This window comes from Prionailurus viverrinus, chromosome B4 (genome assembly GCF_022837055.1).
Source record: "Prionailurus viverrinus isolate Anna chromosome B4, UM_Priviv_1.0, whole genome shotgun sequence".
In the NCBI taxonomy this organism is placed as follows: domain Eukaryota; kingdom Metazoa; phylum Chordata; class Mammalia; order Carnivora; family Felidae; genus Prionailurus; species Prionailurus viverrinus.
In genome coordinates this window covers 2,485,183-2,512,045 of record NC_062567.1, presented here as the reverse complement: position 1 = coordinate 2,512,045, position 26,863 = coordinate 2,485,183, and the positions used below count along the sequence as shown (strand labels likewise).

Genomic DNA, 26,863 nt, shown 5'->3' with positions numbered 1-26,863 from the left:
CGCACATGCGGTCTTTTCTAAAAATAAATAAACATTAAAAAAATAATACGAAAATAATAAAAAAGAATTTTCTGGGGTGCCTGGGTGGCTCAGTCAGCTGAGTGTCCAACTCTTGATTTTGGCTCAGGTCATGATCTCACACTTTGCGAGATCAAGCCCCATATCAGGCTCTGTGCTGACAGTGTGGAGCCTGCTTGGGATTCTCTCTCTCTCTCTCTCTCTCTCTCTCTCTCTCTCTTTCTCTCTGCCCCTCCCCACTCTCTCTCCCTCTTTCTCTCAAAATAATCATTTAAAAAGTAAAGTAAAATAAATTATTACATACGTGTACTTTTTAAAAAGTTTGTAGTTTTCATTTCAAGTACACTAAACATGAGTAGAAGTAACCCACGTAAACAAGGGCTCTTTGGAGCCTTTAATAATTTTTAAGAGCGAGAGGGAGTCTTGAGACCAGAAAGTTGGGAGCTGCTGCAGGAAGTTAGAGCGCTTCACCTGTTCTCAATCCGAAACCTTCCAAAAGCTGTGGAGTTGCCCCTTTCACAGAGCCCGGGTAGGAAGGAAACCCCTGGTGGTGTGCCATTTCAGGGGTTAACCATTAAAGGAGGCTTCCCTCTGTTGGGGGCCCTGGAGGTGTCCCCACCCTGGGGCAATGCACTGTAGTCACTGCCTCTGAGGTAGGTGAGGGGTTCCCCTTTTGTTTGCAAAGCAAAGAAACACCATTGCAATTGCCGAGTAAACAAACTTCTTCCCCTGTTTTAGGAAGAGTGAATATGGAGGTTGAGGATCTGGAAACCTACTCCCCTAAAACTATGTGTGTGTACCCCTGGGAAATTCTGTGTACCCCAGGAATAGGGTATCCCAAAAGATGCTGGCTTGGAAGACGAGGGGGGGAAGGGGAGGGGAAAACACAGAACCTTAGACACTGGACATCTGGTCTTCAGGGCTCTGCAATCATCCTGAATCACAGCCCTTTGAAGAAAATCTATTCATTTAAATGCCCACAGACCTCTCCATAGCCCCAGGATACAAAAGCCTGCTTGCTAAAATTAACAAGCGACTCAGTCCCCGTCTTGTGGTTGGTGATTCATCCAGCCGGGCCTGGCTCAGCTGTGTGGTTCTTAGGCTGCGTGATTTGGCAGTCTGACCAACGTAGGCTTACCCCCAGCTGTGGCTGGGCAAAATCAAGCAGGATCGTTAAGTTCTCCTGGCCTCAGTTCCACATCTGCGAAGTGGGTATAACAATATCTACGTTGCATTTAAAGCACCCGGTGCTATTAGACGAATAGCTACCATTTCGGTACTTACTCTGTGCCAGGAACTGTCAAGGTCTCTTCACTTCTAAGATTGAATCCTCACAAAAAGCCTGAAAAGTAATTATGGTATTTCTTCACTTCTAAGGAGAATTTTTGTCTTCATTTAACACATCCAGAAGCTGAACTGTGTCTCACATCGGATGTACGTATGGTTTGTTCTATTTTGCATGAACACTTAACAAATCAGTGGTGAATCTTATAATAAAAAAAAGGTGGTATGAACATCCCTGCTTTATGAACAGGAAGCAAGTTAAAAAACATGACAAGTAACTTGTCCAAGGCCACGCATCTAGAACATGGTGGGACAGTCGGACGGACCTGGAACCACCCGTCTCCAAAGCCTGGGGGTGCCCCATCAATTCGTGGCTGGCTGCCTCCCCTGGCCCCAGCCCCTGGATTCTACCACGCAGCCAGGACTTGGAAATAAGCTGAGTCCCCCCCAGGCCTTAAGAGCCGCCTCTGCCCCTTTCCTCACCAGATACAGTTGCCAGAACAAACAGGTGAGATGTCTTTAGATCAGTTCAACCGACATGTCCAAAGTAGTATGTCTCTGATGCCTGCGGCTTAGTTAAGGCCTCAGGGAACCGAAAACGGACAGCTTACCTGTACCCCCCCCCCACCCCCAGCATCGAGGATTCGTCGACGATGCCATGTTATGAAGTCTGTTTTCTTTTAACATTTGTTTTGAGAGAGAGAGAGAGCAGGCGTGTGCAGGGGAGGGGCAGAGAGAGGGAGACAGAGGATCCCAAGCAGGCTCCACACTGTCAATGTGGAGTTGGGGCTCAGTCTCACAAACCGTGAGATCATGACCTGAACCAAAATTAAGAGTCAACTCTCAGCCAGCTGAGCCACCTAGGCACCTCCTTTTTTGGGGAGCACGTTATACATGGGGGACACTTCCCCGCTGAGCCCATCCCGTAGTACCATCCCGTATCTCCCCCAACCCAGCCCGCCCCAATCTGCACTTCACCCCGTGCATTGAATCTTACGCGGCCAACGATCCCTGCGCGTGAAAGAGAGGAGGCTTCTGCCACTGGCAGCCAGGCAATTGAGTATCTCCAAAGACGTCTCCCCGGGAATGCGCAAACGATCCTCTTTAGTCCTAAGTGGCAAAAGTACCATGTTCTGAGGGGCCTCTGTGGTCTCTATGGGGGTTCTCTTTTAGTACGGTCTTAGGAGTATGTCCGAACCTGCAGGCTGAGAAACCAGTGCCTTTATAAAGATTACCTGGGCCATCGATGCATTGACTGTAAAGCCTGCTCACCTGCCGAGAAAATCTTGATTTAAACCCACTCATGCTGTGTTGAAAAAATGTGAGTTCAAAATGAAGTGTTTAAAGCAACCTTCACAGCGTTAACTCCACCAGACTTCAGTTGCCCTGTCTTTCGTCTAAAAGATCGCAGGGGCACCTGGACGGCTCAGTCGGTTAAACACCTCTGACTCTTGGTATCGGCCCAGGTCATGATCTCACAGTACGTGAGTTCAAGACCTGCATTTGGGCTCTGTGCTGACCGTGCGGAGCCTGCTTGGGATTCTCTCTCTCTCTCTCTCTGACCCTCCCCTGCACTCTCTCTTAAAATAAATAAACATAAAAAGAAAATAAGATTGCAAAGCTGTGGGGTAAAGATTAAATAAAAGCCTTTGGGAATCTAGGAGAGTCTGCACATTTTTCTGATCACTCTGGATGGGTCTCCAATTTGTATTTTAGGATAATTAGGATAACAGATTTGTTGCAAAATTTCTTAGCAGTGTTGCTTCCCTTCTGCTCACACGGTTGTTAATGACTTTGAAGTTAAAATAGTTACATTGTGGAATCTCAGTATTTCCTTTGTGGTTTATTTTACTGCTTTTAAGCTGGGCTTTTGTCCACCCAATAGTTTCTTCTCCTTTTCAACAGTTTGATCCTTTTTTAACACCGAGGTCAAAATGGATAGTGCAGTGCTATGATCTAATTAGCTTCTTCTCAGATAGCGGACTAATTTTCCCAGTTCTGTTTACTAAAATATCCCGTTTATAAAAAATATCCCCAACGATGCTGGCGAGAAAAATGTTAAATGAGCCAAGGGCGGAGGGAGAGGAGAGTCGGGCTGGCTGGAGGCTCCCACCCGCGGGTCTGGACTGCAGGTGGGAGCCTCCAGCATAAAGCATGCAGGCGCCAGGGCACTTGGGAGGCTCAGTCGGTTAAGGTCCGACTTCGGCTCAGGTCATGATCTCACAGTGTGTGAGTTCGAGGCCCACATCAGGCTCTGTGCTGACGGCTCAGGGCCCGGAGCCTGCTTTGGATTCTGTGTCTCCCTCTCTCTCTGGCCTTCTCGGGCTTGCGCTCTCTCAAAAATAAAGAAAACGTTAAAAAGAATTTTTTTTAAAGAACGCAGGTACCGCCCTGCCTTGCTGAGAGCAAAGCCACCAGCTGCTTTCTCGCCGTGAGCCCCTCCAAACACCCTCATGTTCGCTCCCCACCCCTCGCCGGCCGCCCACCGTTCTGGCCCAGTGCTATCTATCTGCTGCCTCTTGGAAGTGCCAGTAAAATTCTTGGAGGAACTTCTGCCAAGACAGATTTGGGGCATGACCTGGGGATTTCGGAAACCTGGGCCTGACGTGCTGCTGCTGCTGCTGCTGCTGACTCCTCTGGAGACCCTGACCACCTGAGCAGCAGCCGAGCACCGCAGGGAGCACGTAGGGAGGGCCAGCCCATCCTCCCGGCCCGACAGGCACGCAGCTTTTAAAGCCCACCGGACGCCTCACCTGTTGCACTGCTAACTCCCGTTACCGTGGAAAGACCCAGGCCACGTGGAGGCGACATTTTCCAGCGGTTGAAGCCACAAGCTTGAGAGTCCCAGAGACCTGGATCGGAACCACTAAAACCGGCCTGCCACGCTCAGGGCTAAGTTGCTTTCCTTCGGGGAGTCTCATATTCTTTATCTGCAAAACGGGCCTGGCAACAGCAGGTTAACTCCCAGGGCGCCCCGAAGGATCACTGAAGATCATTAACTCAGTATTTATTTAGTCTTGTAGCTGTTAGTACTTAGCACAATGACTGTATCTGCTACAGGGGAACTCCTGCTCTGGCTTTCAAGGTACAAAGAGCCACAGGGTGTCTGGCTCACGTTGGGGACCCAGTGAACGAATCCATTTCCTTCTGGCATCCACCGTCCTGCGGCTTCCTGCCCCTCTCCTCCCCCCCGAATCACCCACCTGGTCACCCTTCCGTCAATATTTATCCAGTAATTATAGCTCTGGCCTAAGGTCACACGCAGATGGGTCTCAGAGTTTGCCCAAAAGGTCACGACACCTGCGCACTCCCATCACCCAGCAGTCCCGGGTTTTGAAAGCGTGCGCACATCCTCCTTCAGGACGGCCTTCTAATTTCCTGGGGCCATAACCTGAGAGACTGGCCCGACCTAGGGGTGAAGACCCACATCTGCGAAGGCCACGTCTCCAAGCCCTGCACCCAACGCACAGCGAGAGCTGAAGCGTGGGCTCAGAACTTGAGAGGCTGGCTTGAAGGGTGGGCTGAGCCCGGCCCGCACGGGGGTGTTCGCACCTCGCACCACAGTCACTGGACAAGGCCCTTTAACCCAAATGCTCTGCCCACCATGCCGGTTACAGAGAACCTCGGGAGTCGTTTCAAATGGAGGTGCCCAACTGCCGACTCCTGCTCTCTTCGCACCTGGGGCAGAGAACGCGTCAGGGACGCCCAAAGACGAATTTGGGAGAAGGGCTATTTCTGGAGTCTTTAACAGTGGGGCCCGTGGAGGAAAACTCGGACCCGGTGAGGGCACTGCTGGTCGCCAATCCTCTGCCTGAAGGAAATGCTCCGGGCTCTCGTTCAGCCCTCAGCCCGGTCTGCGAGCGTCCTCATCGGTAGGGAAGAAGGTGCGGAAGGAGGGTAACTTGCTCGAGGTGTGGCAGACTGGTCCTAGACGTGGCCCGAGTGTTTTCCCCCAGCAGAAACCAGAAAGGGGCTGGGGGGGGGGAGGGGTGATGGTGGAAGGAACCCAGAACCTGAAACACAATGGCTTCCTGTGATCCGCCCAGGGCCCGTCCCACTGGGCGATGCTTGTGTAAGAGACACTGCTGCCGTTCAAAGGGCTGAGGGGAAAGGACACGGGGTGAAGGGGATGCGAATTGCTGGGCGCTCTGTCTGTGCTAATGGGACATCTACACGGGTATGCGTTGGCCAAAACCCGTGGAACCAGAGGGAGCCCTAGTGTTCACCACGGATTCTAGTCAACCGTAACGCATCAATGCTGGCAATCGGTACTGGCACGTCCTGTTTAAAGATGACGGCTGGCGGGTCGGTCAGGAGCCCGGCGATAGCCACCCGGTGCGTGGACCGCAAGCGTCAACTGAAGACTTCTCTTCCCGCCTCCCCCCCCCCCCACCCCCCAGAAAGGACCAGGGGCGCACTTCATCAGCGTATTTCAATCAGGTATTTTATTGTTCTGGCAACTGCAAAATATACAAATTTCTGAAAAGCATCCCCTGTTTGAAAGCTGGCACAGCGTCATCCCAGGTCATTAATTCAGACAACTATACAGAACACAGAGAAGTCATGAGTCACACGTAAAAGGCCCCCCAAAACCAACCACCGAACTACACCCAATCTATACAGCTTTCTATTTTCAGGCTCCCTTATACATATTAAATAAATAAATAGCACATCTGCTATCAAAATAATAAAAAAATAAATTTCAAGTATTACAAACGAAAAACATCATTGGTGCGGCCGTTCCTCTGCTGCCCGCAAATGACGAGCTTCACCCACGGTCTCCGGACAGAATGAGGAGAAGGGGAAACCCACCCACAAACAACTATGCCAAGTGAACAAAATTGGTCCCAGGTGGTTTTCAGGGGGCCGGGGGAGGGGGGCGGGGAGAGGCCATAGTCAGAGTGGCAGGAGCCCCATGAGTGCAGGTCAAACACGTCCCCCAGCTGGCGCCTCGAGTCCGATCACGGCTTTCAGTTGGGCAGCCTTCTGCAACCTCTGAGGTCTCGCTCCTCGTCCGCTGGCACGTTCTGTCGCCTCATCTAGGCCCCGACAAACGCGTGTGCAGGATGTTCGCTTCGGTGGGTAATGACCTCAGCAGCTGGAGGCGGGCGGGGCACCCACACCCACACCCAGCCCCACGAGCATCATCGGCAGGAAGGGTCAAAGCTCAGCGTGGGCTCCGACAACCGGTGTGAAAAGGAGGCCAGAGAGAGGGACACGTGGAAGCCGTTTCGCGAGAGCTGGGCTGCCAGGGAGAAGACCAACCCACAAGCACATGCTTGTGCCCGTGCAACCTCGCAACCCGACGAGACTCAGTTGGCAGGAAAGGGAACTAGCCCTTCTTCCGTCACACAGGAACAGAGATGTTACATATCCTCGGGCACGGTGCCCGGCTGGGAAGGAGGTGGAGGGAGGGGTTTTGGTGTGAAACCCACAAACTTGACCGCAGGGCATCTACAGCACATCCCAGTTTCCCACTGAACCCCAACCAGAGAAACACGCGTTGTCCGGTGCCCTCTCCGGATGTCCAAGCCCCCACAGCCGCTCTCCCAGAGCCTGTCCCATAAGACAAGAGGGGGTGAGACCGTCAGGCTCGAAAGCAGAGGGCAAGCAAGGGAAGTGACCTTTGGCTCCAGCTTTGAGAGGTCCTCAAAGGGTCACTTGGACAAATCCTACGCCGGAGTCTCCAAATCGTTCTGTCTGGGCCTCAAGACGCCTCCTTTTCCCCAGGACGTGGAGGCAACGAGGAGAAACCAGGAGGCAGAAACTACAGGTATTTCGAACCACACGTCTCCCTGCTGTGAGCCACCCCAAAAAGATGCCACAGGTGCCACGAACACCAGCGAGGACACCGTCTTCTTCGGACTTCGCAGCCACCGGGCACCCGCTGGGCATAGGGCAGGTGCTCCACAAAAACAAGCAGGCTGAGCTCAGTCCTCAGTCCTGCCAGGAGACCACAGGCAGCCTCCTGGAGGAAGTGGCCGCAAGTGAGGTCTCGGCTGGGCCGCCGTCCCCACCTGGGAAGCACAGGGAGGTGACGAACATCCTGGAGGAAGGAGGTGACCCTTGATCATCTCTGTGCCACCATCCGGGTCAGCCTGGCTATGATCCACATGACTTGCTCTCCGGCTGGTTTCCTGGGTCCCTCCAAGCTCCCCATGGCACGCGCGCACCCGACTCCCCACGTTCTTTCTGAGCTCCAGCCCCCACGGGCACAAACCCCAAACATGTAAGTTCGTGGAGAGAAGGTACAACCTTCAGGTCCCGCCTTCTGCCGTTGAAAAAGTGCAAAAGCAAGCAGCTCCGGGGGGGGGGCCTGGGGCCCAGGCGGGAGGGCAGAGGCGGCAGAGCTCCCTGGGGGGGTGAGGCCCCAGGACTGTTCCGGCAGAACCTTTCCTTTTGCCTGCACGGCCACACTGTGCGTGAGTCACCCTCTTCCGAGGCAGGACGCAGAGCCGGCAAGCTGTGGACGCGCTGCACGGTGGCTCAGAGCCTTCACCCTCCTCCTCCGGGACCGGCCCCAACCCAGCACGCGCCCGAGTCCTGCCCTCACGAGGCAACATCCCGGGCCACGACGCACAGAAGAGCCTTGTGACAGTTTTCCACATCCCTTCTTCTTCAGCAACTAGACCCCCTTCGATTTTAGGATTCTGGGGCCCGTGTGCTCTCCCCAGGCTGGGAACATACCAGGTCAGGATCACAGAAACGAAACAAAACAGAAGAGCCTGGAGGCCACCGTCCCCTCCTCAGGGCCCTCTCTCCCCTCTTCCACCGCTCATTGTCCTTTCCGAGCCTCGTGGGGGGTCAGCAAGGCTGGGGGCGGGGGGTGGGGGGGGCCGCCAGCGCGGGGTGCGCACACGGGAGGGACCGCCGTCGGGGGCACGGCTCTGTCTGAGCGGCGGGCCCCTCTTCTACACCACCCACCCTGTTCAGAAGACGTCCTGGGGATGGCTGGCCTCGGGCGGGTGGAAAAGCACTAAGGAGAAGCTGCAGGAACAGAACTGGCACGGAGCCGACGGGCCTGCCTCAGTGCATCCTGGTGTCGATGCCACTCTGGGTGCTCTTCATGTTCTGTTTCCAGGAGAAGAGAGGGGTGAGGAAGGGGAATTAGCATTTCCTGTCGACTAGGCTTCTCAAGACCAAAGCCATGCACGTGAGACCGCCCACCTCCCCCAGACAGAAAAACACAACCCTGGGTGGGCGTCCTCACCAACTGGGCAGAAGAAAGCCCGGGGAGGCTCCGGAAATGTGGCGGGGGTTAAGCCCAGAGCTGCCCAGGAGAAGGGTCTGGCAAGGCCGGGGGAGGCCAGGCATCTGCCTCTAGATGGGGAAGGAGGGTGGGGTGGCCCTGGCGGGTCAGAGCTCTGGGGAGCACTGAGCACCAGCACCTAAGGAAGCCTCCAGGGCCTGGCCCTTTCATGCCTCGAGATCACCCCCGCCCGCACCCAGGGCCCTCCTGCTGCCCGCGGCCGGGCAGGGGACGAGCCGGGACTCTCCTCCCAACAGGGTTCAGGTAGACCGTATGCTCCAGCCCCCAGAACCCACATTCTAGGAACATGGGCTCAGCAGCTAGAACACAGGTGCCCTGGGCTGAGTGGACGTCACAGGGGAGGACCCAGGCAGAGAAGGCAGGTGTCACTCACTAAAGCTCTCTTCCTGTTCCAACAAAAGCAATCTTGGCCACAAGTCCCACCCCTGAGAAGCTGCCAGAATCAAAAACCCCTTAAAAATGTTCTTCGGGGTGGTGGCTGACTCTTGATTTTGGCTTAGGTCACGATCTCATGGGTCCTGAGTTCGCGCCCCACGTCGGGCTCTGTGCCTGGGATTCTCTCTCCCTCTCTCCCTGCCCCTCCCCTGCTCACACTCTCTCAACGTTAAAAAAAATAGTTTTTCAATCGGCTGGGAACAGATGACAGCTGCCACTGCACAGCAGCAGGCTCTCTGCCTGACTTGAATCCGCCGCAAAGAAAGGAAACACCACTTTTATAAGTGTTCTTTCCCTCCCTGTGTCCACCGAGACTGTCTTAAAGGGACAGGGTGAGGGGAGCGTGGACGCTGGGCACGCACATATGCAGGATCATGGCAGCCCATTCCCCTCCAGCAGAACCAAGGGCCCACCGTGGAGAAATCTCTAGGGACTCGCAGAACCCGCACTCAGACCTGAGCCCGCTCTCAGCCCGACTCCACCCAGGCCACCCGACCCTCCAGTCATGAGCACATCAGACAGTGTCTGTGAGTGGGGGGTCTCCCAGGAGGACCCTGTGGCCTTGCACCCAGTCTCCCCCGATGGGGTCAGGGCCCGGGATGCTGCCAGGTCCCGCTGCACCTGCCGGCTTCAACCCACCCTCAGACATCTCGCGCCCAAGGCTCCGAGCGCCCACGGATGATAGATGCAACAATGACACTGGGGACCACGTCACGTCACTCACTCATGGTGCCCTGGCTCAGGCCACACGGAGGGGAAGGAGGGAACGAGAGAGAGAGAGAGAGGGGACCTTGAGACAATGGTGCTGCTCTTGAAAGACACAAGTCGTCCGGCACGGGTGTATGAGTCACATACTGCACGATGGCCCGTCGTCACACAGACCAAGATGCCCTGACAGGCTGAGATGCCATGACTCGGGGAGATGCAGAGGGGACAGAGAGGGGCATGCACCGAGCCATTTACCTTTCCAAGGTTAGTAGGGAGAAAACTTTGAGAAAATGTGACAAACAGTTCGTCTTTCAAGCATAGTGGGGGGAAGGGAAGAAAACATGTTGGAAAAGAAAAACAAAACAAAACATCTTTAGTACTATCTTCTTTTCAGTGCGCATTTGAAACTTAAAAATCAAGGATGGCCGGATGGTCTGGTGGCCGGGAGCACTAGTGTGGCCCCCCAGGGCGCTGCATCCATCCGGGCTGTCGTCACCGACCGTGACAGTTTCACCATGAAGCCACGATCGCTGGTGTCCTCAGGCCACGACCCGTAAGCCCCCAGGGGTGCCCCACACTCCCCAGGCTCCCGGTGCTCCTGCTACTCAGGAGAAGAAATCCTACTGGCCTGTGTGGAAGGGACGGTGGGGCGGGGGGGGGGGGGGGAGGGGGAGGTATCAAAATACAGAGCAAGTGCAAGCCCAGGGGCCTCGGGCATCCCCCCAAAGTGCAGGGCACTACCTCCCCCACAATAACGACTATGCTCCGCAGGACCCTGAGTATGCACCGGGCACTCTGCTAAGTGCTACGTGTATACTCTCCTGATCAAAAACACCTCAACGTGTCACCGCCTCCACCTTATGGACAAGGAAGTAGATATGCCAGAATTGCGTCACCTCACCCAGAATTCTAAAGAGGGAAGGTAGTAAAACCGAGATCCAAGCCCGGCTCAGTTCGATTTTAGCGGTAAGTTGTGGAGTCTGCAATCCCAGACACGGGCCCACGCTCCCAGGCTGGGCTGGATGCTGGGACCCCAGAGTGGCGTGGCGGGTCCAGAGGAGACACTTCTGCTGAACTGGAGGCATTCTAGCCGGAAGCACTATTAGCCACAGAGACAGGCAAGGTCAACCTCGGAAGGTGGGGGGATGTGCCTGAGAGGACCCTCCCAGCAGGAAGAGCTCTTTCCTGGCAACATCAGGCCACGGCCCAAAAAGAACAGAATATGCACAGAGGCAAAAGCGGAAGGCTCCAAATCCAAAGGCCCGTTTTCACCAAGGGGAACTCTTGATCTAGACGCACTCCGTGTTCTACGCCTGACTTCAAGGAGGTACCAGACATGGGGCGGTTCGTCTTTAAGACTGAATTTAACGGACAGTTACACACCCAGCCGTGGAGGGCGGCTGCATGGGGACCCTGCAAGGGCTAGAAAGGAAGCCCAACAGCTCGGCCCGGTGTCTCACAGCTGCCCGGGACAGGGGTAGGTGAGCAGTCCCTTGACCGTTCCCAGAAACCAGCAGAGAGAAAGCAGTCAGCCTTCAGGACCAGGAGACCCGTTCAAGTCTTGGTTCTGCTACTGACCGGCTGGCCGGCCGTAGGCAGGTGCCTCCCCCTCGGTCATCTGGTAAAAGGGACAGAACTGCCCTGCAGACCTCCTGGGCTTATTTTAAAGCCCAAAGGCACAGAACACACGTGAGCAAGCACTTTCGCCGTGAGCTGTCCAGTATCCCAAAATAGATTTCCCCGCAGGCGGTGCCACGGAATCGAAGCACCATGCTCCGCTACTATTTTCCAAGAACAAGCCCCGCTTTGAAGCTGACAGGCTGGACTCCTCAAGCCAGCTCAGTTTTTGCATCAAGTGGCGAAAAGAACTTAATCAGCAAAAGGGAGGACGGGCAGGTGTGACCTGAGGGGCTGGGGTGAGGCGCACTGGAACAGCGGAGACACTGAATTATCCAGCAGGCGCTCCGGCGGACCCTTAACCAGAAACTTCCTGCAGGGAGAGCTCCGGCTGAAGGAGAGGGGAAACCAAGGGTCTGACCGGAACGCTGCACCTGACCCTGAACGTGACTTTTAAGGCTAAGCACGTGCCGGTACAGGACAACCGGACCCAGAACTACGGTTTCCCAGGGTGTCAGGGTCCGGGAGCCTCTGCGAGGACAGAAGCGGGGGGGGGGGGCTTCAGGGCTGCACCCCCCCACCACACTCCCACCAAGAGTCTGTCCTCCGTTTGTTTTGCAGATTTTGCCTTCTGACGCGCAAGGCCTCTCCAAGGGGAGGCACAGAACTTAAAAGACAATGCAAGGGGCAGAAGACCCAGCCTGGCACGGAAATCTGACTCTGAAGGAAAAAGCAGACTTCTGTCAAGCCACGGGCCACCGCGAGCACTGGTAACCGGGACCCCGAGGGGCGTGCGAGAAGCCAGCCGTGTGCGGCAAGTGCCGCAGCCAGACGCGCTGAAGGCAGCTGGGCCGTGTGGCTTCTTGCCTCCTTTTCTAGAAGTTCATGAATCCTCCCTCCCTCCGCCCCCATGCCCATCCTTCTCTATCAGATATGACAAAACCGTCATCACCCGCAGCATTTTCACAGGCAAAAGGCCAAACCCGCAAGCAAGGAGAAAGAGGGGCGAGTGGCAAAACGATTCAGAGAAAAATACTTACAAACAGGCTTTCCCTAGCAAAGGCTGCAGAGAGAAAAAGCGGAGAGAGAGAAGTCAGTAGAGGACAGGGTACAGGCCCCGAGTCATTCGAAACCAAGGCATCCTCTGTGGGGACACGAAGCCCTGTCCGGCCTCCCGGCCCGGCCCACCCAACGGCTTCCAGACGTCCCCGGGGATTTGGCCTGGCCACCTCAAAGGACGGTCCCGTCCAAGTCGGGGGAGCCCCAGCCACGCGTCCTCCGTGACCCTCCTCCGGATCGGCCCCACATACCATCCAACCCCGGCCCAGGCCAGTGCCCCCCGCGTGTCTGCGACAGCAGCCGCTGAACTTCCAACTATGACCCCACGGTCTTCACCACAACTGGGCGTCACAGGCAGACCGCTTCGGTTCTCAGCCTTCACAGAAAAACGCAGTAAAATCCTACAGCTACTGCCTGTGGGGGACACCAGCGTGTCGGCCGCTCAGCACAAACTACCTCGCTGGCCCTGCCTCTTGCAGTAGGTGCCACGCCCCCATTCCACATATGGGAAAACTGAGGCCTGAAGAGGTTCGGTGGCCTCCCCGAGGCACCGCCCTCTCCCCCCCATCCCAATTCCAGACACCACACAATTCAAATGAGCTTGAGGAGAAATGCAGGATAAGTCTGTGGGCCTCAGCACGGAGCTCATAAGTCTGACTCAAAATTCAGCCCGTGAGTTATCTGTTAAGAGCCCAGACGTGGTGGGTGGGGGTGGAGGGGGAGGGGGAGGCCTCAAGGTGGCCCCCAAATATGTGCCCAGGAGTTTCTATGTCTCACGTGTTGGCCAAGATTCTTGGCTGTCACCGAGGAAAAGACTGCTCTTCTGAAAAAAATAAATCTTAATGTCCAACAGCCAAGAGCCTTCAGCTTTTAATCTCCGTAGCACATGACACAAGTAAAACCTAGCTAGGTTTTTGCTTACTGGTGTTTTTACTACCTGCTAAAGTAACTACGTGATGAAAGAAAGTGGCTGTTCCCAGGCCATCCTGCGAGTCTGGCTGTCCAGGTTCTAACCCGGCTCCGGAGGGGGACACGCTTTTCTCTAAAAAACGGGACCGGATGCAAGGGAGCACGTAGGGAAGGTCCTCAGCCACTGGCCTGGGACAGAAAAGACGTCCTCAGGCCACACATGGCCAAAGGCCCAGAGCTGAATGGAAACTTCTAGGGTTTTGTCTTCAATCTTGTTTGAGAAAACAAAGGGTTCGGGAATGTGAGCGGGACGCAGACTCGGCCATTTCTTCTGCTCTGCCCAGTTTTCTGCTCCTCAGGAAAGAGGTGTGCGCGCTCAGGTCGGCGAGGAAGGACCCCAGGGTGTCACGGACCTCGTGGGAGGGCGTGCCCACGTTCTCCCCGTCCACCGCCCACACGCGCTGCCCACGGCTGCTCTCCTCCCGACCCAGACTGACTGTGAGGAAGGAGAGGGGAGAACGCACTTGTCCAGGCAGCTGCGTGGGCACCTCCGGGGGCAGGCAGTTGGGCAGGGCAGCGGAGGGAGAAGCCACATGCTCCTCAAAGCTGTTGATGCGAGGCTTTTTGGTGGGCTCGGGGCTGGCTAGTGGGGTGACACTATTGCGTCTCATGAGCGGGTTAGGTCCCTTCTTTGCATCCTAAGCGAGACAAAGACAAAAGAGAGAAGGCGACAGTTACAAGGAGTGGGGAAGTATATAAGCCAAAAAAACCCCAAACCAAACCAAAAACATTTCTCTGCTTCTGGATTTCCCAGATACGAGACTGACCGCGGCGACTGGCCCCGGGGACCAGCAGGGGTGCCATGCTGTCCTGCGTCCCCAGTCTGCAAGAACAAGGGATGACCTCCTGAGCCCCTGTGCCGGAACATTCCAAGACACCCACTCGGACAAGCGCAACACATTCAAGGCAGGCGAAGGGAGAACACAAGACCAGCTCTGCAGACAGTCATTCAAAGGCGGCAGATGATGAGGTCGGAGAAAAGAACCCGGCCGCCAGCCTCCAAGAGAGCCAAGGAAGGGGGAGGGAGGCCTGAGTGGGAGGCCCAGGTCAACCACTGAGGGCAGGGAGGAGAAGGTGTCGGTGCCAGACTCCCTGCGCTGACCGTGAGCCAGGATCTGCACAGCAGACAAGGAACAGCGTCCGCTGCCCATCACTGCCCCCCCCGGCTTGGGACGAGGAGTGCCGGCTTCAACCCCTGCCGGGGGACTAGAGGTGCAGAAACCCCGAGGTGGGCAGCAAGGCAAGCCAGGCCCAAACACGAGCCTTCCCGCCAAGTGACGACACAGTGGAGCGAGGACCTGTGTCCCCAGGCCTGTGGCTCTGCAGCCTCTAGCCCAGGGGCCTGCGCAGAGCTCTGTCTCCCTCGACACTGCCCCAGTTAGGCACAGGCAAGCGTGTGCAGGGGCCATCGGAGCCCCGTTCCGGCCCAGCCCCGCCGGCGGAGTCAGGCCGGGAAGAAAGGTGGGACCCCACCACCCACGTTCAGAAGTGGGGGCCGTCACAGGGCCAAGGCTGGCCCACCCGCTTCCCCTGTGGCCACCCGGCCGGACAAGCTGGCGGAAGCTGGGATTTTAAGGCCAAGACCTTCGGACCGAGCTCCTTGGGAAACAGAGAGGTGTCCTGCTCGGACGGGAACACCACGCTCTGTGTGAGGGAAACGGTCAGCTGGCCAAAAGCTGTTGTTTGACACTCGGTACGAAGTCAACCCAACATTCCTTCCCGACCGCATCCGGGGCAGCAATCTGCTCTACCGCCGGGGCCTCCTGCAGAAAGCCTCCACCCGCCGTGCCCCGAGTCCCTCCTGCCCAAACCACCTGATCTCTGCCCTCCCACCTCCTTTCCACGATTTCCATCTTCTTGGTAATTCTGCACCGAAGCGTACACAGACGACTGAGTGGATTTGCTAATCCCGTGTGAACCAGTGACTCTAGAACCTGGAAGGCATCTCAGCCGCCCCAAAGGAAAAGACGACGGTAACTGAGCTACGCCTACTCTTGAAAGCGCAGGATGCGTCTCCCTCTTTAATACTCACGTCATGGGTTAAGTCGAAATGGGGGGAAAAAGCATGCAAAGTGAGAAAGAGAAAATGCCAAGCAGCCACATATAAACACGAGATAGGAACACACGGTAGCTGAGGAAGAGCAGGGGAGGAGGTCACAAAGGCCGGCCAATCTCAAACCAACTACTACTCCAGAGAGAACCCGCTAAAAGACACAGGTTCAATTGCAGGCAACTCAACACGGGGACCTCTTGAGTGCTCACACCCCCTGGCCCTGTCACTCGACAGGGACCCTCTAGGGATGGAGGCCAGGACGGGGACGCTGGGGAGCAGGGGGCAGGGGGCGTTTAGACTCACCTCTGACCTCTCCCGGTGTGTGCTCACAGACTCCACATTCAGGTAGATGGACTCTACGCGGCAACCTGGGGGGGGGGGGGGGGGGGGACAGGGGTTGGCTTCCGGTTAGAGGGCACAGGCCGCTGACAGCCCCAGAGCCACCAGGAGCCAGAGTCCCAGGGGACATCTTGGCCGGGACTGTGTCCCCATACTCACCGTAAGCGACAGGTGTCAGTTTCAGGACGGTGTGAAGGGGGCATTTCAGGTAAGGCATCTCCTCTGAAAAGAAAAGGCCTTGCGATCAGCTAGGAGCCTTGAGGACAGATACACACAGGTCCCCAGTGAGAGCTTCTGCCTGTCGTCTGTGCCCCTGGAGTCCAGGCTGAGCAGGAGACAGGGGTGTCTCCTCCTCCCCGCTACACACAGGCCCCCTGCTCCAGGCAGGCAGCCTAGAAAAACCACTGGCCAAAAGACGAGAATCAAAACAAACCCCAAGCCCACCCTTGCACGGTGCACTAGAGTTAAAAAAAAAAAAATCAGGGGTGCCTGGCTGGCTCAGTCGACTAAGCATCCGACTATTGGTTTCGGCTCAGGTCATGATCTCTGTGCTGACAGCTCAGAGCCAGCTTAGCATTCTCTATCTCCCGCTCTCTCTCTCTCTCAAAATAAATGCATAAACTTAAAAAAAAAAATCATTCCCCGAACAATTTAGGTGTGTCAGGATTCAAGTGAGCCTTGGGTAGACATAGGCTTAAATTTTAAGAGTCTCATTAGAGTTTTCTGGGCTCTTTGTTCTTTAGAGGTGGGCTGCCCACACCCCCCCAGAGGTGAGCGGCTGGGGACCTGCGGGAGGCTGTGCTCTGAAGGCTCCAGCAGGAGGCGCAGGCGAGGCCTTTCCTAACGCTCAGCAGCAGTGAACCCCGCGGGGAGAGAGACCCCGCGTGGTCCCGTGGGGAAGGTGCTGGTCCGCGGCATCCCCCAACTCAAAGGCTGGCTTCCCTCCGCCCTTTCTCGGAACTCCACGGGCTCCCGCCCCCACCACCCAGAGCAGGCTTCGTGGGGGGGTCGGCAGCACCTGCACTCTTATCCAGGAAGTAGGCGAGGAGGCAACGCAGGACGGCCTGATGGCAGATGACCAGCACGTTCTCCTGCCGCTCCAGCTCCATGATCACCGGCTCCAGGCGCTGCACCAGGTCCTGGTAGGACTGCAAGACAGAGGGACCGGTCGGTGCTGCTGCAGAGGCGCATGCGGGCAGGGGCGGGGCTCTGGCGCCTCAGCCACGCCCCTTCCCCCGTTAGAAACCAGAGAACACGCCATCGATCGGATTCGGATGGATAATCGATCCACAGCTGGCGGTGTTTCAGGGCTGCACCCCTCAGGGCCCCTGGGGACCGACATCGACTGGCTTCTTAGAAAAGGGAGGCCGTCCCGGTGTTGGTGAGGATGTGACGCATCCCCTGCCAGAACATAAACCCGCCGTCCTCCCTCTAACGGCTGCCTCCTAATTCTCCACGCGGGGGGATGAGGGACTGACGACCGGACACACGCTGATAACGTGGGGGACCCTGAAAACGTCCCCTGAGTGAGAGAAGTCATACACAGTGTGACCACATGTTGTATGACCCCCTTCTGTCAAACGTACACAGTAAGCAATGCCACAGAGACGGGAAGTAGACCCTTGGTTTCCAGGGCTTGGGGGAGGGGGGAACAGGCTAGGGTTTCCTTTGGGAATGAGGGAATGTTCTAGAATTTGTGGTAATGGTTGCCCGGTACTATGAATACACCTAAAAACCACTGAATCATATACTTTAGTGAGTTTTATATTGTGTGAACTTTCGCTCAATTAAAAAAAAAAAATTTGAAAAAAATGGGTGGGCATGTGACTTTTAAGGCTACCAAGGTTCCTGCTCACGCCCATCCCTCTGTGGTCTCCCTTGTTCTCTCACTAATCAGGTTCCGGGAACAAGGGCCACGGAGGAGGTGAGCTCCCTGAGCAGGAGGAAACTGAAACGTGACAGACAACCGAGACGGCCCGCAGACAGCAAGGACCCGCCAGGTGTCACCAGGCTGCCTGCAGCCGACACCAGAGCATCACCCGGAGGCTGCGTCCAGGGCTCCCTCAGCAAATCAGTGATGCGCGGGACCTGAGATGACACAGTTGCCATCGTGTCTGCAGTCAAAGGGGAACCCGCGCACAGGGTGAGCCATCACCCCTGACTGCTGTTGCCTCCCACGCCACCATGGGCTCATCTGAGAGACACATCTCTCGCTGGAGCTCACAGGAAAATACACCTGTGCCTCTCCTGGAGCCGTCTACAAGGCTCAGTTTAGGAAAACTGGATTCGGAAGGGAGAGTGCCGGGAACAGGCATCAGAAGGCGTAAGGGGCAGGCGGGATGCAAGAGCCCTTCCTGCCCCTTCCTCCCGGAGCACGTGGCTGCTGAGCACAGTTACCCAAATGGGGCCACCTGGGACCCCGCAGCCCTCTCTCAGCCTGGCCTGTCACCAGCTCCCGTGCGCACAGCACACGCCGGCTGCACCGAGTGACGCGGGCGAGAGCGGGCACACGTACCTCCCCGGTGGGGTAGCGGTAGTAGTACTTGTCCTGCTCGCGCAGAGTGTACTCCTCAGGGTAGGTGTCCCTGATCTCCTCGTAGGTCATCTCCTCACAGACACCCTGGCGGGAACACCCAGACGTCACCTCGAGTCGCTCAACGTGGCACGTGCGGGCCTGCGAGGGCTCTCGTTTCCCAGGGGAGAGACCTCCGTGCCCTCCCGCTCCCCACGGCCAAGGCCAGGCCCCGGCACTCACGGCGTCGATCTCGTTGAGCGCCTTCCACTGTTCGTAGGGGAGACGCAGGGCTTCCGCCGTCTGGATGGTGCTTTTCAGCTGGCTGGTCCACACCTTGAGGTCCTTCAGGTTCTGCTCCTCCACAAACTTGCTCAGGGCATTGGCAAACTGCGCGGGCGTGGGACAGAGGGACACGGCCTGACTCAGGCTCCTGCCCCTCCTGGAGAAGCAGAGCAAGACCTGTCTCATTCCGCATCAGGGGCGTGACTACACTATCACACACACACATACACACACACGCATGCATGCACGCACGCTGCACACACGGGATGCACCCAGCCCCTCGGCAGCCCGCCTTGCCCCCGGCTCCCCCTACCTTCCTGCCCCTGCTGGACAGACCCGAGTCCCCTCCGATCTTGCCCTGGAGGTTGTGCTCGCTCTCGCCGTGCCGACACAGGTAGATGGTGCGGGGCTGCACGTGGATGTTCATCAGGTAGTACACGATGCGGCTCTGAATGTGGTCCTGAACTCTGTTCACCAAGAACCTCCGGCCCACGTCGATCACCTTGATCAAGGACAGGTCCCTGCCGGGGAAGGCGACCAGCCGATCAGAACTCCGCTGATAGCACAGCCCAGCCCAGCCAGCCCGGGTGTAAACCCCCATGGCCCCGGCCGATGGCAGAGACTCAGCCCCCACAGACCCGCGAGGGGAGGGCGCAGACTGAATCTGTGTTCTCGGAGACAGAACACGTGGGCACTATCCGCAGAAGCGTGTGGTCAGAAGAGGGGAGAGGGAGGCGGGAGACCAGAGCAGAGAGAAAGGACACGCATGTCAAGGGGACAGGAGCAAGACGGGGCTCACGTGTGTACTTCCGTGCTTCTACAGTTAGTGCCGGAAACAGTCACACGGAATACGCAATCAAGGATTTTTTTAAAGACGTTTGAAAAGACAGTGTATAAAAGGATCCAGGAGCAAGTGCTTTGTACGGACAGCACGAAAACACTAAAAAACAAACAAACTCTACCAAAGCAGAAGAGTCAGAGACAGTCACCTCTTCGTTATTACCTGTCACATTTATCAGGGTCGAGGGGCTGATAGCTGGCTTCGTAGCAACTAATTCTCTTCATGAAGTCGTCCATAGCTTCTGCTGAGTTGCAATCTTTGTAATCCGGGCTAGAGATTTTAACTTCCTGTAACACCACAAAGAGGCAGCTGATGAATCACGCTGGAAGGCTTTCTGCTTAGACGAAGCGGGATTTGGGGCTCGCAAACAGGGAAAGTACAGACCAGCTCAGAGTAACGATGATCCCACCCAGCGTTGAAAAGAAAAAAAGGAATACACCGGGGCGTGAGTTCTAACCCAGTGATGACACAGGCAGAGCACCCACAGTGGACAGGGGATCGCTCCCTGGAAGGACGTACACAGGAAAGCCACAGGCTTCTACTGAACACATCCGAATGGGGCCACGATTCGGGGTCAACCCGGTAGCCAGGTCATCCCCAGACCGCCAAGCCTCAATTCGAGTTCTGGATCCACACCTGCAGCACTCCCCACACCAAGGGCCAGGCTGTTGGTCAGTGAAGGCACGCTCCCGAATTGCTGGTGATGCCCTGCCCTGTGCGCCCGGCAGGATTCGTCCTGCCACCACCCATGGATGGGGCACCACATGCTTGTAACTGCTCCTCAACTAGTGCTTCTCCACCAGGCCCAGTCCTTTCTAAGGTTTGCTCTTATGGGAAGAGAAAGCAGAAGAAACAGCCCTCGGACTCACCTATCCCCTGTAAGTGAACAGTAGGTCTGAGAAACCTGGCAGGGTTTTTAGCAAAATTTAGCGAAATTTTAGCAAAATTTGTTCCTGCACGTGCTCTTTTCCTCTACAACCACCACCACTGCCAGGAGACAGGCAGACACTCTTTAAACACCCGAGTTCAGGGGCGCCTGGGTGGTCAGTCGGTTAAGTGTCTGACTTTGTTCAGGTCACGATCTCACAGTTTGTGAGTTTGAACCCTGTGTCGGGCTCTGTGCTGACAGCTCGGAGACATTCCGTCTCCCTCACTCTCTGACCCTCTCCTGCTCACATACACTCTCTCTTTCTCACAAAAATAAAGACATCAAAAATATATATATTCTTAAAAACAAAAAACCGGGTTCAGGGGCACCTAGGTGGCTGAGTCGATCAAGTGTCCGACTCTTGATTTCGGCTCAGGTCATGATCTCACGGTTCGTGAGACCGAGCCCTGCATCAGGCTCTGCAGTGCCTGCTTGAGATTCTCTCTCTGCCCCTTCCCAGCTCACGTGCTCGCTCTCTCAAAATAAATACATAAACATTACAAAACAAAACCTGAGTTCAGTGGGGAGTCAGCGCTTCACGGGGGCAGAGTCTCGGTCTGGGAAGATAAAAAGGTTCTGCGCATCCGTGGTGGTGACCACGGTGCAGAGACCTGAGCGTGCTGAGTGCCACGGGATTGAACACTTGCGCAGTGAAGACGGTAAATTGTATATTTTACCACGATGAAAAACAATCTAAATTCCCAAATCCCTTTCTCCCTAGCATGGCCGCCGCCAGAGAGCATGCTGGGAAGGCCTACCCTGCAAAGCTGCTCTGGGGCTTAATCGGAGACACAAGATTCCTGAACCCGGAGGGTCGGGGTGAACGACTGGATGTGTTAACAGAGGACAAGATCGGTGGTGAGCTCCTAGCCACGCACGTGCTGACTGCTCACTGTGGAAAATGCACTCTGCGTCCACGCTGTGCTTCGCTACCAAGACGAAGCTAGTAGACTGAAACTAAAGGAACGGAGCAAAACCCTCTGTCCAGATCACAGCGACTTCTGTTCTACCTCCCCGTCCTTTGGGCCTCTTCCTCTGGACCCGATGAAACGCATCTGGGTTTTCCACAATGTGAACAGCCCTTTCTGAGCTATGAACTCCGTTCTTAGAAATGCTTGTACACATTCCCACTGCCTTGGAGAAAAGTTCCAACATCGGAAGCCAATGAATCCTCAGCAACCCTCTAAAGATGCCCACTTGTAACGCAGCAAACCCCAGCATTCCCTGTAGAAGCATCAGACCTGCTTTTCATTAGAGACACGGCTTATTCTCATGTATTTAAGCTGCACAGAAAATTAGCTACATGAGAAAGTGACCTGTGGTAAAGTCTTCATGGTAACTGCTTCCATTTATGGTATATTGCTTTCAGGTGACAAAACTTAAGAATTAATCACATTAAGCTGCCAATTACCCTCAGTTTACCTGGGCAACCTCCCCTCGGCACAGGGCGAGGAGAAGGGTATGTTACGGACACGTCAGCAGGAAGACAGTTTTACTGCCCCCGTTTTTCCCACACTTGGGGATTCTGCCTTTCAGTCTGTTGTGTCCTATGAAGTTTTATCAACACACAGTCATTCTTTTCTACTGGGGACCTTCACAGCTAAAGAGAGTCCAGCCTGCTGCCTTCCTTCCCTTCTGGAAGGGTGAGCTGCCCTTTGTCCCAAGCAGCCCTGCCCCACCCAGCTGCCAAGCTACTGCCACTCACAGAAACTGTTCCCAGGACCCTGCTTTTTATCTCTTAGGTCCCGCAAAGGCTGCTTTCTGCCAACCGCCTGCAAGGACCCCAGATAAAGCCAGGGCAGGTCACAGAACATGCTTCTAAATTAAACACCACTCCACACCTCCCACCTTCCCGGTCCCACGACTCAGACAAAACCAACAGGCTGGGACGGCCGGCTCGTTCTCAGCGTCTAGTTACTGCTCTGGGCCCGAGCTGGTTCCCCACTTTTCTCAGACTGTCGCCCTACAGTGGGGTCCTACGTTGTCTTACCATGATGTTGGAGGCCACAACCATAGGGTCATCGCACACAGACTCAATGAAAAACACCTGGAAGAAAGCAAAGAGGAAAGTTAGAAAACCACAAATGTGACACACACAAAGCGCGGACGCTGGTGTCACTGTGATGTCACCAACCTCATTTGAGGAGGAAGGACCCCATTTACGAACACCCAAACACATACAAAGAACTACCTGCTCAACCCTGAGTCCTTTGCCCATCCCACACCCTGGTCTGGGTAACCGTCCCCCCCCTCCCAGAGCCCCCACAGGAAAGGCCCAATGTGTCCGCAGCAAAACAAGAGCAGCGGGAGGTAGAGAACCAGGCCCGGAGCAGAGACACAGGACTCGGCCCGTCCCCGAGCTGCCTTCCCTGCTCCCGCATGCTCCAGAGCAAGTTTCGCTCACCTTGAAGTCATTTTCTTTGGCAAAATGAAGGATCATGTGCCTCCTCTCTCTGGTGGTATTGGTGGCATCGAACACCTGATGGGGAGACAGTAGGGCCGTGAAGAGAGGCCACGTTCGAGATGAACAGTAGGGTACTCAGAGCCAACGAACAACAGCTACACACAGGGGAGGGTGCACGTGGAAGGGACCCCTGGCTACCGCAGCGGCAGCCCCCACCCCGGGTCCACCCCTTCCCCCCGCCCCAGCACACAGGGGCCGGGTGGGCACAGAGCACAGCACCAGCCGTGCCCCAGGTCCGCCCCTCGCTAACCACTCTCCTGGCCCCCCCAGCGCTGCTCTAGGCCGTCGCTCCCCTCAACTCTCAGGCCACAGGCACTCGTCCCTTTTCGAGGTGTCCCTGCGGCGGCTCTCGGCACTGCCCGGGGCAGTGCTTACGCTTCTGTCTCCCCAGGGCACCGTGTGCTATGGCCTCGGACACAGAGCTGGCACCCCGCCCCCGGACTTACTGCAATTTGGCCCCCTTCCTTCGTCAGGTAACTTTTGACGTCTCTCAGGGCAGCCAGAGCGCACTGCCTGCAACAGGCAGGAAGAGAAAGCACGCGTCACGCCAGCCCATCCGGCGGGGGAAGGCCCAGCAACCCGCCGCTCATCCCAGCGAGCAGAGTGAGGAAACCGCCAGGCTGGCCGGGGCTGCGGGGCCCAGTCCACTCGGGTCCACAGGCTCCCAGTCCAGCCCCGCAGACAGGCGGCTGCGGCTGCCCGTGGGAAATGAGGCTCATGCCCGGGCTGCGCCCCGAGATCTCACTGGGAGCTTTTACAGAGCTGATGCCCAGGTCCGGCCGATGGATTCTCACGGCTCTATGCAGGGCACAGCCCGCATCCGGATCTCCCCAGGCTCCCAGGTGACCCTACGACACTTGTCAGGGTTGAGCGCCATGGCACTTGGGTTTCACGACCACCCTGGGCTTACAAGAAAAATCCTCTCCAAATGGAAGCGGAAGGTTTTCCGCAAAAATGGCCTTGTTCACTCCCAACGAGACACTGCTGTTGATTTGTATCAACCAGCGGCCGAGTTAGACCCTCCGGGAGCAGAGGAGGCAGTGAGTTTCACAGAGGCGGTACCTCATCCTAACACACCCGGAGGTGGGGTCACATGTCATGGCCACAGCGGAGCCACGCCGCAGACCAGCTTCTTTCTCCGACAGAACCCAGCTTCGGGAAGCCAAGCAAACCCAAGCCCAGACCCCACGGCAGCTCGGGCCTTACTTGCGGACTTTCATGGCCTCCTCGTTGTCGGGGCGAAAGAAGCTGTAGGAGCTGTACTGTTTGACGGCCTCCCGGCGGTACTCCCCGACGTTGAACACTGTGGGGACAAAGGCGGGAACCCTTAGCTGACCCCCCAGGAAGGAGCCACCAACATCTGGGAGCTCTCTCTAAAAAAGGAAACCGAGCCTACACAGCTACACCAACCTGAATGAGGTTCTGCTGAGATACCGAGGCAGGAGAGCGGACCTCCACGCCCAGGGCTGCGAGCCCAGAAGGCAGCCCAGCTTCCCCCAGACCTGACGCTGCTTGGGGCCGCTCTACCTTCCCAGGGACTGGCTTCCACTGCCCCGTCTGCAGGTGCAGCGTCCTAAGGCTGTGTGGAGGGGCGGCTGCCACGGGTCCCGCGGAAACAGGGGCAGTGATTCCTGCGCACGATCCCCCAGGACAGCGCAGGGTCTCACGCGTGCCGTGGGGCCCAGATCTGCCATTCACCTACTGAGCCAGCAGCCTGCGCCCCAGGGAAGCATGGAGCATTTACGGGGCATTCACCATACAACACAACGCGCCGGGCACCGTGGGGGACAGTGGATGCAAAACCTAGTCCCCCACCTCACCACCTTTCCGGTGTAGTTGGGAAGACCAGGCCAAGAGTCATACAAAGGTAGCCGATGGTGTGGAACATTTGACGACAGTCAGTAGAAGAATGTCACAACCGAGTGCTAGAGTACTTAAAAGGGCACAGGGGCACCCGGGTGGCTCAGTCGCTTGAGCATCCGACTTCAGCTCAGGTCATGACCTTGCGGCTCATGAGTCCAAGCCCCACGTCAGGCTCACTGCCGTCAGCACAGAGCCTGCATCAGATCCTCGGGTCTCCCTCCGTCTCTCTGTCCCTCCCCCGCAAACACTCTCTATCAAAAAATAAATTTTATAAAAAAGGGGAGGGCCCAGATCTCCACAGACCATGCGACCAGAGAAGGCTTTTTGAAGGTGGTGAGGGCTGAGCAGGTTGTGGGGCAGCAGGAACGACAGAGCAGGAAAAGAAAAGATCCCAATGCCAAGCGAGGATACGTACATAGTGTACCAAGTGACAAGGCCCAAAAGGGTGCCCCACGCTTATGGGCACAGGCCAGCCCAAGACTGGCCCTGCGCGGCAGGTCCCAGAAGCTGGAGGCGGAAGGGACGTGGTTTTGGTCGCAGGGGTTGGTGAGCAAGAGTGAAAGGCTCCAGGTAACGACCTTGGCCTTGGCACACGACCTCACCTTTCGTGGGGACGCCGATCCAGTTGAGGTATCGAGTCAGCTTCTTTGAGATGTACGTCTTACCCCGGGCTGGGAGCCCCACCATGACGATCACGGTGGGGGAGTTGGTCAGCTTCGGCCCACAGGCTGGGGAGAGGACAGAGCGAGGTGTCAGCCACGAAGCAGTGTGTGCCCCACAGCGAACCTTCAAGAATCCCGCAGAAATGCCTTTTTTGCTCCCACCTCAAAGCCCTGGGCGTTTCACAGTCCAGCAACGCCTCGACCCTCTACTGGCCAGAGCCCCACCCGCCCCAGCCCAGTCACAAAGCTCCATCTTGCTTTCAGGTCACACGTGGCAGGGGGACTGCCCCAACCCCAGATTCCCAACCTGATTCCTGAGGGCCCTAAACCCAGCCAGGAATCCCGCTACTAACCCCAAAGCAGAAAGCGTTATAAGGAAGGGATTCCCCAACACCAGTGGGGGTGAGGTTAACGGTAGGAGAAATGTTCCGATAATAAGACAAAACACCAGAGAGAGAGGTTTTCGCTGGATTTTAAGAAAGCAGCCCAAAGAACCCTGTTCTGGAGACTTAAGGTGCAGTGTTTCCTTGGCTGGTGTCTTATGCTTGAGACTCTAAGGAGACTCCAGCATCTGGTGACAAGAGTGGCAGGGGCTGCCCATTGAGAGCACGAGACTGGCCGCCTGCTCCCTCCCGGGTCAGCAACACTGCCCGGTGCTCTCTGGGCGCCACAGGCAACCTCGCTCTCCTGGCCAGCTACGTGCCATTGCTTCCGGGCAGGCACTGGTCACCCCGATGAGGCAAAGCTCCTGGGACCACACCACAGATCTAGGCGGATGTCAGACATAGACAGGGGCTCTGTCTCTAAGCCAGCGAGTGCCAGATGGGGATAGGAGAGCCACCAGGCCACTGCCAGGCACAGGCTTCAAAGAGGACACCTTCCCTAAGCTGGACGCCCCAACACGGTCCCACACTCAGCCTTTGACCAAACTGAGATCGCATGCCCAAACACCCACCACGTTATTCCGGGATCTGCCCCCTGTGCCTGTGGGCTGGGGGCAGAGAGGAAGCAAACAGAACACAGAGGGGGCTGTTTCTTCATGTTCTAGACCATGCAGAGTGAGGAGGAGGAAGAAGAAAGGCCATCAGGAGGCCAGGAGACATGTAGGAGCCACAAAAGCACTTGGCTGGGATTCTCCAGCTCCCAGTAGCTGGGAACAAACACGTTCCTAGAAGACAGGCATTTCCCTGCCCGGTGTGAGCACACAAGTGGAGCACAAAAGCGCCAGTGGACTTTCTTGAGTCCCAAGAAAAGTGATGGGCTTCTCGAAAACCGGCGGGGACAGAAGACAACGCCCTCCCGTGTGCATCGGGGCAGCCGCGGGTGACATATGAGAAGTCGTCTCACTTAGTCGCCTGGAAGCACCAACTCTACTAATCCTTCCCTCAAGCCACCGCTGGCTCCTGGTCTTATCTGATGTCCCCACCATGCCCCTGCTCCCAAGAGCGTCCAAACATGCAGGGACGGACGGACGCGCGCTCCCTCTCCCTCCCTCCCCTCAGCTGGGCACGTGCATGGAATACTTTTGATGGACTCACGCCAAGTGAGCGGAGACA

General features: G+C 56.4%; 1 protein-coding gene across 3 annotated transcripts in view; it reads right to left on the bottom strand.

Moving 5' to 3' along the window:
- Positions 1–5,729: 5,729 nt before the first annotated feature.
- PFKFB3 (6-phosphofructo-2-kinase/fructose-2,6-biphosphatase 3) overlaps positions 5,730–26,863 on the bottom strand; it is a 75,922-nt gene continuing 54,788 nt past the window's right edge. For 2 of the 3 annotated variants that reach the window (XM_047868237.1, XM_047868235.1), the window contains exons 2-15: positions 25,248–25,373; positions 23,989–24,085; positions 23,229–23,295; positions 22,723–22,797; positions 22,309–22,365; positions 19,553–19,677; positions 18,863–19,070; positions 18,508–18,654; positions 18,268–18,372; positions 16,771–16,900; positions 15,912–15,974; positions 15,717–15,781; positions 13,825–13,998; positions 5,730–8,373 (exon numbers count right to left, since the gene is read on the bottom strand). In XM_047868237.1, the coding sequence (XP_047724193.1) occupies positions 8,329–8,373; positions 13,825–13,998; positions 15,717–15,781; positions 15,912–15,974; positions 16,771–16,900; positions 18,268–18,372; positions 18,508–18,654; positions 18,863–19,070; positions 19,553–19,677; positions 22,309–22,365; positions 22,723–22,797; positions 23,229–23,295; positions 23,989–24,085; positions 25,248–25,373 (1,484 nt within the window). In that variant the 3' untranslated portion in view covers positions 5,730–8,328. Of the gene's footprint in view, positions 8,374–12,372; positions 12,396–13,824; positions 13,999–15,716; positions 15,782–15,911; positions 15,975–16,770; positions 16,901–18,267; positions 18,373–18,507; positions 18,655–18,862; positions 19,071–19,552; positions 19,678–22,308; positions 22,366–22,722; positions 22,798–23,228; positions 23,296–23,988; positions 24,086–25,247; positions 25,374–26,863 lie in introns of all 3 variants that reach the window. The other variant, XM_047868236.1, reaches the window with a different exon arrangement.